Source organism: Orycteropus afer, unplaced genomic scaffold (genome assembly GCF_000298275.1).
Source record: "Orycteropus afer afer isolate SDZICR_OR568_19922 unplaced genomic scaffold, OryAfe1.0 scaffold00837, whole genome shotgun sequence".
NCBI classification, from domain to species: Eukaryota; Metazoa; Chordata; class Mammalia; order Tubulidentata; family Orycteropodidae; genus Orycteropus; species Orycteropus afer.
This window is the reverse complement of record NW_006922424.1, coordinates 698,835-712,431: the sequence shown is the minus strand read 5'-3', so window position 1 is coordinate 712,431 and position 13,597 is coordinate 698,835. Positions and strand designations below refer to the sequence as shown.

Here is a 13,597-nt window from a genome sequence, read left to right as displayed (position 1 = left end):
ATTAAAAGTATAAATAAATGCACGTAATATGATCACTTCAGCATTAATTTCATAATGAGAAATAAAGGAAGAGGTCTTTCTTTATTCTTGGAAATCTTTTTCACACCACAATTTGTCTTGGATATTTTAAGAACAGAACTGCTCAAGCCAAATCTCTAAACTAATGACTCACTTAAGATCCTTAGAGTTTTATTTATTTATTTTGCTTTCTTTCTCTTGTAGCATTCTGACTCTTAAAGATAGTAAAATGATACTTTTGATCTCCTTCTTATAAAAAATAAATAAACACAAATCTTTTTTGTCATTTTAGCATGATTCAGAGACTTCTTCAAAGATGATACTTGGAAATCTTTTCCCTTAATCTTGAGTACAACAAAAATGTCCTTTTTAGAGAACGGGAATGTACTGCTACTTTAGAATAATATTTTTGCTAAAAATGAGCTCATGAACTCAGAGTCAAAACCTACAGTAAACCACCTCCTGACACGTATGTCATTCTTCAACTAAAAATAAGGAACTGATATTTCTGAAAATCACTGAAAAAGGAGAAGTAGAGTAGTATGAAATACACTGATATTGAAATTTTAGAACTTTTAAGAGGAGGAATTAAAAATATGTTTCAATAGAACTATTATTATAGTAAGGATGTTTAGAAATCCTTCTATGAGCCAGGTGCTATGGTAGATGTTTTCATGAACACACCTTAATTATCACAACCAAAAGCATCTGTAGCTCTCCCTTCTTTTTCAGTTATTTGAATTTAAGATGTGACCATCTCCCGCCACACCTAATGTTTCTTCCTATTTTCTGAATTATTCATTTTCATTAACTTTAACCCTTATTAGGAAGTTGATTCTGACTCATAGTGACCCTATTGGACAGGAGAGAATTGCTCCATAGGGTCTCCAAGGCCGTAAATCTTTACAAAGCATACTACCACATCTCTCTCCTGTGGAGCAGCTGATAAGTTCAAACTATGGACTTTTTAGTTAGCAGCCAAGCACTTAACCACTGTGCCACCAGGGCTCCTTTCATTAACCTTATACTTTCTTTCTTTCCCTTCTTTCCTCAATGTCTTCAGTTTCTTTTCTATTTTATCTTTTCATCAGCATTTAAATTATAGTCAAGTCTCTCCTTCAAATAAAGTAATCCAAATCAAATGAAAAAACACAATGAACAAAAGCTCAACTCTTTCTCTCCCTCTACCTAGAGAGATCGCTGCAAGGTGATTCTACTGCCACCTATAATCCTCATCATCAGGTCACCTCTCAGCATGCTCCTCCAATCTGGTTTCCACCCCATCCTATAGAAACAGCTCTCAACAAAGGCAATATCTCCATATCAACAAATGCAAAGACCCTTTTGGAGGCTATCTTACCTGACCACCTTTTGGAATGACTCTTGCCTTTGGCTTCTTCCTTACCATGTTCTTCTGGTTTTCCTTCAATCTGCTGTTTTGTTCTACTACTCTAGTGGTGTATTGTCTAAGGCATTTGACTGCTAACCAGAAGTCTGGTGGTTCAAACCCACCAGCCACTCCTCAGAAGGAAGGTTGGGCAATCTACTTCTGTAGTGATACTACCTTGGAAACCCAAGGAGGGATCACTATGAGTTGGGTCCAACTCGATGGCACATAACAACGACAACAACTCAGCCTGGAATTCTGAACTAATTACAGCCTTATCCTAGACTCTTTCTCTTCTAACTTTCTTCTATGTCTCTATCCATAAAATGTTATTAAAATCACTCATTTCCATTACCATTTATACTGTCATAGGTACAGCTTTGTCTCTCTATATCTGGTCTCTCCTATGAACCCCAAGCTCACATATTCAACTATCCATGGATATCTGACACAGCTATGATCACTAAGTGTTTGTTGAACACAAAAATGTATAGTCTATAATTTTAGCTTCCTCTAAAAAAACTCCATAACACATCCTTGGGGGGTATCAGACAATGTTCTCCAAGAGTTTCACCTGAGAGAAGCACATTATTTACATGCTAGAAGATCTAGTTTGCTTAGCAAGGTTCTATGACAGAGTTCTCCAGGAATTTTGAAGACCTTAAAGGTAACTCTTCAGTTAAATATTCACTACTCTCTAAGGAAGATGGAGCAATCTACTTCCGAAGTGATACTGCCTCGGAAACTCAAGGAGGGGTCACTATGAGTCGGGTCTGACTCGATGGCACAAAACAACAACAAACTCTCTAAAGTAAATATATCATATTTTACCTATTTTCATGGATCTGGTAAGCATGGAGAAAGTATAAAGTCTAAGAACTGAAAGTGACTCCACAGCACTGGGTTTATATACATATGCATATACATATACATATATGTATACATATATATATATATATATATGTATACATATACATATATATATATGTGTGTGTGTGTGTGTATAGTTTGTTTGTTTGTTTGTTTGTTTGTTTCGTGGCTGGAGTTCCTGGGTGGTGCAAAAGGTTGAAACACGGGGCTGGTTGAAACACGGGGATGGTTCAGATGTCAGTGTCTACCCAGAGGCACCTCAGAAGAAATGCCTGTGGCCAGCTTCTGAAAAATCAGCTATTGAAACCTTAGGAAGCACAGTTCTACTTTGCTATACAAGTGATTGCCATGGGTTGACTCAATGGCAAGTGGTTTTTATTTGTGGCTAACTGATTTTTCTCCAAGCCTAATTATAAGCACTGATACAACTTATAAGCACTGATACTATCATAACCATTCTATTCTCTTGGTGATAATTTCCTTTGAAATTAGAGCACAGTATGTCTATATTCTTCTAAGTTTCACAATTCAAGGCTAAAGTATTGGCATATTGTTATTTCAGTTGCTGCTGAGTCAATGCCAATTCATAAAGACCTCACATATGCAGAGTAGAACTCCATAGTATTTGAAAAACTGTTATCTTTCAGAAGCAGATTACCAGACCTGCCTTCTAAGGAACTTCTGGATGGATTTGAACCATTAAATTTTCAACTAATAGTCAAGTGATTAACTACACAATCCTAGTAGAAAAGGCATAATCATGTACGCAAATTGTAAAGTGCTAAATAATGCTGGTTGTTAAGCACTAATATCTAGTAGCAATTAGTTTTGCATAGGATAGCATTTCATATTTTTCTTGATTTTATTACTGTAACTAAACAAATTTAGATTTTTTGGGTTAAGGAGCATTTATACTTCACTTTTTTGTTTTCTTTGTCAGTCTTTCTGTTGTAAGATACATAACATGTTTCATAGTGATTAACTGTTGTGGAAAATTTATAAATCCTCTCTTTTCAATCTGTTTTCCTTTGGGACATAGAAAACTTCCTCAGGTGGTCAGAAAGTAGTTTCAAAAGGTTTCAGACCAAAAATTATATTGCATTTTGAGTACTACAACCTATATTATGATGACCATATTTTGTTATCAAAGAGTTTAAAAACAGATGTATGATCTGGTGTGTATTTTACATGTTCTATAAAGAAATATTCATTAACATATTAATACCTTGCCGCCCTGATCTCCCAGGTGCACCTGGCAATCCTCGACTTCCAGGAAAGCCAATTGCTCCTCGATCACCTTTAATACCTGGAGGTCCTATATGGTTAATGAGAAAAAAAAAAAAAGTGGAAAAGAATTAATTGTTACATAGTTTTGAGAGTATATTAGACCATTCTATACATTTTCATGAAACAATATGAAATAGGTGAATCTCCAAATTGAAGAATAACATCCTTCCTAAAATTCATGTGTGCCATTGATAGACAACATAACCAAGAATTACAAATATTTGTGCATTTAGTGCATTGTTTATATTCAACAAATAATACATTATTAGTACAAGTGAAAGCACATAAGTTAAAAAAATAATAACTTAGTATTTTAACCAGAAGTTGTATATAGTCTAGTATAGAATCTTCTTCAAATGACAGGATTTTGCTGTAGTTTAAATAACATAGAAATATATAAGCTGAAAATTGAATTTTTAAAATTTACCTTATAGAAAGAAATACTCAAGCAATGAGCAGTGTTAAGTATATGATCTCAAAAAAAATTCTGAGTCCTAGTTTTGGAATATTTCACTCTAATTCTCTTTCATGGACTTATTTTTGCATATTCCATTGTTATCCCTTGTTTGAACTGCCTCTTGATCTATGTAAAGTTTCCACATGAGCACAATGAAACACTTTGGAATTCTCATTTATCTCAATGGTTTAAAATCAGGAAGGTGTACATACTTACTCAATCTATATACTGAGCAAACAATCTGAGTAACTGGGCTATATGAAGAAGAACACAGCATCAAGATTGAAGGAAGACTCACTAACAACCTGAGATATGCAGATGATACAAACTTGCTTGCTGAAAGTGAAGAGGACTTGAAGTACTTACTGATGAAGATCAAAGACTACATTCTGCAGTATGGATTACAACTCGATGCAAAGAAAAGAAAAATCCTCACAACTGGACCAATAACAGCAACATGATAAATGGAGAAAAGATTGAAATTGTCAATGATTTCATTTACTTGGTTCCACAAACAACAACAATGGAAGCAGCAGTCAAGACATCAAACAACATATTGCACTGGGCAAACCTGCTGAAAAGATCTGTTTAAAGTGCTGAAGAGCAAAGATAGCTCTTTGAAGACTAAGGTACATCTAACACAAGCCATGGTATTTTCAACTGCCTCATATGCATGTGAGAGCTAGACAACGAATAAGGAAGACTGCAGAAGAGTTGATGCTTTTGAGTTGTGGGATTGGTGAAGAATACTGAAAGTTCCATTGAGTGTCAGAACTCACAAATTTGTCCTGGAAGAAGTGCAGCCGAAATGCTCCTTGGTAGCAAGAATGCCCAGACTTTGTCTCATCTACTTTGGTGATGTTGTCAGAAGGGTCCATTTCCTGATGATGACATCATTCTTTGTAAAGTAGAGGGTCAGTGAAAAAGAGGAAGACCCTCAATGAAAATCATTTGATACAGTGGCCACAACAGTGTCCTCAAGCATAGCAACAATTATGGGGATGGCACAGGATGAGGCAATGTTTTGTTTTTTTGTGCATAGAGATGTTATGAGTTAGAACAGACTCAGTGGCATCTAATAACAGCAACAATATTGTTATCCTAAACAATGGAAATTAACACATATCTAATATATGAAAGATTCATTTATGAATATATGTTACATACATATACAAGGTGTCTTAATTCGCTAGTGCTGCTATAACAGAAATACCACAGGTTTATGTCTTTAACAAACAGGAATCTTTTTTCTTTTATAGTTTAGGAGGCAAGAAGTCTAAATTCAGAGTACTGGCTCTCGAGGCTGGGTGAAGGCCCCTCGACCTTGGGCTTTAGCTCTGCCTTTTAGCCAGGCCCGCTGGAGATGGAGGCATCTCCTAACTCAGGCAGCTGCTGGCTGCTAACCCTAATGAACCCAAGGTTGGCAGGTAAAATGGCACAATTCCAAGATTGGAAGGCAACACAGAAGTCCTCTGGTTTAAGTCCAGGAACTGGAGATGAAGACCTAGGCAAATGCAAGATCCGGATGTGCCAAAGATCTAGAGATCTTCCTCAAACTTCTCCATATATACTGGAAGCAAGTCACACCCCAAAGACAACTACTTAGCTTCTCATAGCAGATTCCATCATGGAGGAAGATTTTATAATCTCATCATGAGGAATAACTACATCCAGCTGCTCAGCAACTCAAAACCATGTCCCAGTCAAGTTGATGCACAACCTTAACTATCACATGGGATTTTACATGCTTAAATGAAAACATGGAGCTCTGGTAGCATAGTGGCTAAGGCACTTGACTGCTAACCAGAGGGCTGGTGGTTCAAACCCACCAGCCACTCCTCGGAAGGAAGATGGGGTAATCTACTTCTGTAGTGATACTGCCTCGGAAACCCAAGGAGGGGTCACTATGAGTCGGGTCTGACTCGATGGCACACAACAACAACAAATGAAAACATATATTTTTCTACCCATATCTTTTTGTTGACTATGAAAATTGTGTTTAAAAGCAGACTATATTTCCATGGATGATTTCATTATGTAGTCCATTGTTTTAAGTGCCATTATACATTTGCAGGGATCCTATTAATCCAATTTTCAGTTGATGCCTTTTGAGGCCTATTATGAGAAATCTTTTTTTAATGCTAACTTTTAATAACATTGCCACTAGTTTAGTTCCAGGAGAGTAATGACCATACCTATTTAAATCATTTTTAAAATCTTTTTTTGAAGTTCATCATTTCATGTTGGCAGCAATAATTGTGTTAACATCCTGTAGGAAATGTTCAGTTTGAGAAATAGTCTAAATAGTTAAGATTTGATTCTAACTGAAATTAAGCACATATCCCAAGCAATAAATAATATGTCCAGAAATAGTAATATATTGGTTAGACTTCACAGCATAAAGTCTAAAAAAGACCTAACATCTGTTCTCAGGACAAACTGATAGATGAATATCTGTACTTTCTTCACTATCCAAACAGAGCAGTAAGATTCCACTGCACATGCAACTACTGAGATCTGTCACTGAAAATTACAAATAAAACTGCTAACTGAAAATTCTCTCATTTTTCTGATCTGTGAACTGTGATGTTTGATAGTGGAACAATCTGTAGTCTTTTTAGAGTGTCACTCACATGTGACTAGTATTTTTACCATTAGAATTTTCATTTTAATTCAACAAATGTATATTGAGCTCATGTATTATACCAGTTTTTCTTCATTTTAGAGTTACAAATGTCCTTGTCTAAATGGACCTTCCAGTGTAGAGCAAAAATGATGAGAGAAAGATGATAAATAAATTACCAAATCAATAAAGAAGGTAATTTTGGAGATTATAATTTTAGAAGTTATAAAACTCTGAAATTTATAGAGAATGCTTTAGGTAAGGTCTGTCCAATGATTGCTGTTTGACATCGTAACAGTGACTCTCAGAATAGAGGCGTTCAGCTTTGAAGTAAGTAGCATTTTCAATGGTTGAGCAAATTAATCCATAAATGAAGCACATGTTACACTTGCATAGAAAGCAGTTGATGATTTAATCTCTATTTTACATAGGAAAAGTTGTAAGCAAGATTTATGTAGCACCCAGAGTTTTATGATTTGTTGGTTAATGACATTTGAAAATGCAGCTTACTGAATTTCATTGCAGGGGCCACATTCTCTGAGCCTCTCAGGTAACAAATTGCTAATTTTCTATTATAATCTGGGTCCAGCTCCTGCTTCCAACTCATTGGCAACAATAAGAATATTTTCCAGCCTCTCAGTCGTGGAATGTTGGGGTTCCAGCAACTTTTCCTACCGACGTGTACATTTAGGAAAGATTTTTTTTTTTTCCCTTGTCCCCAGTCCTTGTATAGACATTATCCCATAGTCATCATTTTGCAGATACAGAAAAGTGGGAAGATCCAATCACTAATATAAGGCTGGTTGGCTAACAACTCACATAGCACAGGTCCCATCTCTCAGTCCATTCTTTCTGTGATCTAACAAGCTGGTTGAGAGCATGGATTCTGAAATCATGCCTATCTGGCTTCAAATACTGATTGTGCTACCTACCAACTGCTGATTGTCCTTGAGAAAGTCGTTTAACCTCGCTGTGGATCTGTAAGAGCCCTGGCGGCACAGTAGTTAAAATGCTCAGCTGCTCCTGAAAGGTTGGTGGTTCTACAAATTCCCAGCCAATAGGATATGACATTAGTTGTAGTCGAGTCAGTTCTGACTCACAAGAGACTCTAAATATAGCAGAATGAAGCACTGCCCACTCTGCACCATCCTCACAATCATTGTTGTGCTTGAGCCATTGTCGTAGTCTCTGTGTCAATCCATCTCATTGGAAGTCTTCCCCTTTTTTGCTGACCATCTACTTTACTAAGCATGATATCCTTTTCCAGGGACTGGTCCCTCATGATAACATGACCGAAGCACATCAGACATAGTAGTAGTGATATAATCATTATTTTGACCAGCCTTTTTGAAGGCTGCTTTGTTTAGTTTTACTTAATGATATGTGCTTAGTTAACAGTGACATTTTTGGATGCAGAAAATCAGAAGGAAAAAGAAGAAATACCCCTTCCTTGGTACAGTTTTCTACTTGCAGAAGAAACTCACATTCAGTCTTCTGGCACAGAACACAGCATACAGTCAGCAACTTTCCCTATGAAAGCATATATTTAGGAAGCACAGTATTTTTTTGTTCTCCGTCCTTGTTGCCTGAAAGATCTGTCTGGGCAAGAGACTGGTCGGAGTGGGGTGGGGTTAAGAAATGCATGGCTATAAATGCATGGAAGAGACAAGGAAGGATCTTCTCTATAGCTTTCAGAGGGAGCATGGACTGGCCAACACCTTGATTTTAGACTTGAGGTATCCTGTGAGACAATAAGTTTCTGTTGTTTTTAAGCCACCAAATTTGTGGTAATTTGTTATAGCAGTCACAGAATAGTAATGCATCATGACATTTTGCAGCCAGAGGAGTCTTTAGTCGTGTCTCAAAGCATCATATATAGGCAACACTCTCCTGTGCCTATAGGTCAGGCCATCCTGTTAGTGATGCCACTGGGCAGAAAAGTCTATTAGGTCATCTACAGAAAGTTTCCTTTAGGAAGTGAAGAGGCTCCCAAAGGACCTCAGATGAGCATGGTGTCTAGAGTCATTGATTGTGACAATCATTGCTCTTATAAAATTACTCACTGTATCATCAACCCTACGCTTGGCAGAGACACTATGTCTTTTTCCACATATTCTGTAGTGCCTCATAGAGCATGAGGCACAGGGAAAGTGCTTAATACATTTTCTCAAGTGAAAAGTAATAGGTCATGGCCTCCTGCTTGCCTTTCAGGGCAAGAATTTTCTGAAAGATGTTTCTGTTATATTATTCTGAGATAAAGCATAATTTAACCTAATACCCATTCCAGTGCATGAATAATAATTAGTAATATATTTGAAGTATTTATTATTTAAGAGTAGCAGGATAACTATTTAAGTTTCTCAGATTTCCATACCACAGTGTGAGTCTCCATGAGTTTGACATTGTCAAGCTGAGCTTAGTGGGGTCAACTGGATCCATGGGTTGGGTTTGAATTAACTTACTTAAATCAAGATGTAAAATTATTGTGACTGTTTATCTTATGGTTTCTGAGTGGTGCAAATGGTTTCCTTCCAATAAAAATTATAGCCAAGAAATCTCTATGGAGCAGTTCCATTATGTAACACATGGACTCTCCATGAGTCAGAATTGACTCGATGGCAATGAGTTTGGAATTTTTCATTTGGTTAATCATATACTCTTTGCTTCTTCATTAAAGTATCAAACAATATATCAAATATGATTCCAACTCATAACCACCCTATATTATGTTGTTATGTGCCATTGAGTTGGCCTTGATAGGACAGAGTAGTTTCCAAGGCTATAATCATTAGAGAAAGTAGCTATGATGGTGTAGTAGTTAAGGCATTTGGCTACTAACCATAAGGTCAGTGGTTTCAACCCACTAGCTATTCAACAGAATAGAGAGGAGGTGATCTGCTTCCATAAAGATTTACAACCTTAGAAACCCAATGGGAGTTGCTATGAGTTTCAATCAACTAAATGGCTGTGAGATTTTTTTTTTTTTTTTTAATCTTTACAGAAGCTGAATCACTGACCTTTTGAATGTTTAAGCACTGTGCCACCAAGGCTCTAATTAGGCAATCTGGCAGAGAACAACACAAATTAACCCGGAAAATTCCATAAATTCCCTTAGGGGGATGTGTGGTAGCTTGAATGCTTTTGCTGCAGTGCCCCAAATCAAATGACACCTGGATAGCCTCAGAGTCAATTTATCTTCATGTAACTAACTGGGCAATCTACTTCTGTAGGGATAATACTCATAGTGACCCCAAAGAGGGGTCACTATGAGTTGGAACCTACTGGAGGGCAATAGTTAGTAGCTAATTATAACTCTCTTTCTGAAGGGACTGAATAATGCCTATTTGTGGAAGTGAGCAGTAAAAATGACAGCAAACTAAACCCTCACTAAATGAATCAAAGAAGCTTTGCAATGTTACTTGTTTCTGCCATTAACAAAAAAGCCGAAACTTTGAAATCTGTCTTTGTTATTTCATACATCCATAGTTTAGGAAAGCTGCAAAAGATACTCCCAAGATAATAATGCTTTCTACAGCAAGTTGTAGCCTAGACTGTACTTTTATGGTTGAGTTATAAAGCTTTGACAATTGCAGTTTGCCATAAAGAAGCTGACAGACCCTTGACACTAGCAGCTCTGGCAGCTGCTACAACACTGGTTACTTCCCATGCTTATGACATTAATTCACCGTTGTTAAGATCTGCTCAGCATAATCAAGTGGATTTTTCTGAATAGAAATTTGTACCTGACAGTGCATTCAAAAGTTTACCAACACACCCAAGATATAGATAAAGAATATAAGTATATATGTCTTTTTTAAATGTAAATTTTATGCATTGGCTTTTTAAACACAATGGTATAAAGGTCAGGCAAGTATCAAATTCATACTTATCATTTTTCAAAAATGTTTTTCTGATGTAACTACACAGGTCAATACATTGATCTGGAAGGAGAGCTTTTTACATAGGCATTAAGACTTTTTTTTTTTTTTTTTTGGTGAGGGTCAGCAAGAAGCATTCCACTTATAATTGTTGTTGTTGTTATGTGCCATCGAGTCGGACTCGACTCATAGCAACCCCTCCTTGGGTTTCGGAGGCAGTATCACTACGGAAGTAGATTGCCCCATCTTCCTTCCGAGGAGTGGCTGGTAGGTTTGAACCACCAGCCTTCTGGTTAGCAGTCAAGTGCCTTAGCCACTATGCTACCAGAGCTCCTTATAAGGTCATGCAATATTGCCCACTTTCAAAGACCATGTGGGGTGTTTGATTTTTAGCCAGGAGTAGCATGACAGTTATGTTATTGATATTGTCTTTTTTTACTTTTTCTTTAAGAGCAAAGAAAGTCCATGCTCTCCTTTTCTGGATCTTCTATTATCTTATTTCAAAGTATTGCTTTCAAGTTTACCACACAGAGAAAAATATTTTGAACAAAGTTTTCTCTAAATAAAATATAGAGAATGACTGACAGCAATGGTAAAAGTCATCTGTATTCTTTTCAATATTGACATTCAGATTTCATGGTTTTAACCAGATATATTCCAGTCAAGGGTTATATAAGAAATATGATTAAATTTGCCTGTGATTCATATTAATGTATTTTTTTGTATCTTAAAAATCAGATAACTTGAAAATGTATTGAGAGCAAAAATGATTTTTATATTCTCCTTCACATGTGACTAAAGCTAGGCCAGCCGTATACTATTGTGTAATCTATGATATGGATGGCACCTCTAGAGTTATGCATAATCCCATGTGGTGGCACTGGCTAAAACATTTAACATTTAAAAATCAAAAGTCAGTTCTTACTATTCAAAATATCATAGAGATTATATTGATAAAACATTCATTGTTGTGCCCGACACACACACACACACACACACACATGCACACACACATATATCATAAAAGACAAATAAATAGCTATTTCCCTCTACACATATACACAGATACATATTAACTCTCTCCGTAGTTTACTAAATAGTTGCTATTAACATACCTACTGGACCTGGAATTCCTTGTGGGCCACTAGTCCCAGTAAGACCTCGATCTCCTTTTTCACCTGGGGGTCCAGGAGGACCTTTAAAAAAATAAATTAAAATTACTAATTATAGTTATAAAGCATAGATACAATGGATTTGTCATTTCACTAAAAATACAATTATTTAAGGATATCCAAAATCTTTTATTTGTTATACAGTAACACAGGATGAATTAGTTTGACCTTCCCAGATGCAGGAGTACTTGTTATAGAACAGTTCAATGCCTTATATCTATAAGAATGATATAGCCCCAAATTAAACAACACCCCAAATTAAACAAAAACTGGATATAGAATATAATAATGAAATAGTGATGTTTGAAAGGAAGTATTTTCCATTGCTTTGATTTGACCACACACATCCAGCATAAATATAACACATAACTCTATTTAACATTATTAATAGGGAATACTTGTTTAAAAATTTTAATCAGGTTTGTGAACAAAATACCTAGGGGATTCTAATCAACTCACTGCCATTGAGTCTATTCCAACTCATAGTGACCCCCATTGGGTTGCCAAGGTGGTATGTCTTTATGGAAGTATGCTGCCTCGTCTCCCTTCCTCAGAGTGGCTGGTGGGTTTGAACTGTCAACCTTCTAATTAGCAGTCAAATGCCTTGTATTTGTACTGTATCACCAAAGCTCCTTGGAGAATTCTAATAGGGACCACATAAATGGACAAAGCTTGTCTCATGAATAAGTCTATTTTGTCCACTTTCGTTACTTCCTTTGAAGTCCTTGTTCCTTGCTTCTTCCCATTTATCTGACCCATCCCATTTTTCAAAGCCCAAGTTGAGTTTTAAAATCTCCCTCCACAATTACTCAATTCTACCAAGTTTTTGCTCGTTGGAGAGATACATTACCCCTTTCTTTTCATATAAAACATTGGACAGTAGTGTTTTATTATAAAAGTAATTGTACTTAATATGTGAACTCTGGTGGTGTAGTGCCTAAGGCATTTGACTGCTAACCAGAAGGCTGGCAGTACTTAATACAGTAAGCATAAAAGTCTAGAAAAATTATGAAGAAAATTACAATTCATATTTCTATCATCATATTTCTTTCAAATATGTGGTTGCTGTATATTTTTTTTTTTCCACAGAAGTATCATACAAGCTTCATACTACTGTTAAAGTGACTAACTAGCATCCTAAACTAATGCTTACCATCGGTGGACATATATTTAAGTGTTGCACAAGCATTGTCTTTGTTCTACACCATTGGACATCTGTTTCCATCTCCTATTCTATGCAGAATGCAATTCTTTCTGGCAAAGAGGATTTAACTTCCACAATCATGAACACAGCTGTCATTTTTTCATCTTTATAGAGACGAAGAAGGGTAGAAGTAGTGACTCAATTTGCAGCTTGAATTTTGCTGAGCAAATTGGAGGGAAGCAAATCCTTACAACTCAATGATAGTATTTTCAATACAGTGCATAAACAAAGACTAATTTAGCAAATAGAGCTCTAAGACACAGATACTTCAGGAAATAAGAATGTGCAAGAAATAAGTAACAAGGGACACATAAACCAGACCTAGACCCTTAGTCCCCTAAACTAAGAGTTATCACCATTTCTTTTATAAGAAATGGAATTCTCTCAAAATTACTGTCTTTTAAATTATTTTGCATGAAACAAACTACATTAACATAAAGCTCTCACTTTGAAGCTTTGTTTAGTTGCTTACAATGAATATATCTGTGTTATTTTATAAAACTCTGAGTTGATTTATTTGCATTTTTATATAAAAGTACTGATTCCTGGTATCTGATGCTTAGAGTAAGAAAACCAGGTAAGTAGTTCAAACTAGGTGTGTTGGATATTATATTCATATTGTTATTTTATTCTTCATGTGACATTTACCTCTTATATATTATAAATTTCATGTTTACCCATTTTTCTATCTCTTCCACTGC

General features: G+C 36.0%; 1 protein-coding gene across 1 annotated transcript in view; it reads right to left on the bottom strand.

The window, feature by feature from the left end:
* MSR1 (macrophage scavenger receptor 1) overlaps window positions 1-13,597 on the bottom strand; it is a 42,441-nt gene that overhangs the window by 5,671 nt on the left and 23,173 nt on the right. The window contains exons 6-7 of the mRNA XM_007958030.2: window positions 11,636-11,716; window positions 3,501-3,590 (exon numbers count right to left, since the gene is read on the bottom strand). Coding sequence (XP_007956221.2) covers window positions 3,501-3,590; window positions 11,636-11,716 — 171 coding nt within the window. The remainder of the gene's footprint in view (window positions 1-3,500; window positions 3,591-11,635; window positions 11,717-13,597) is intronic.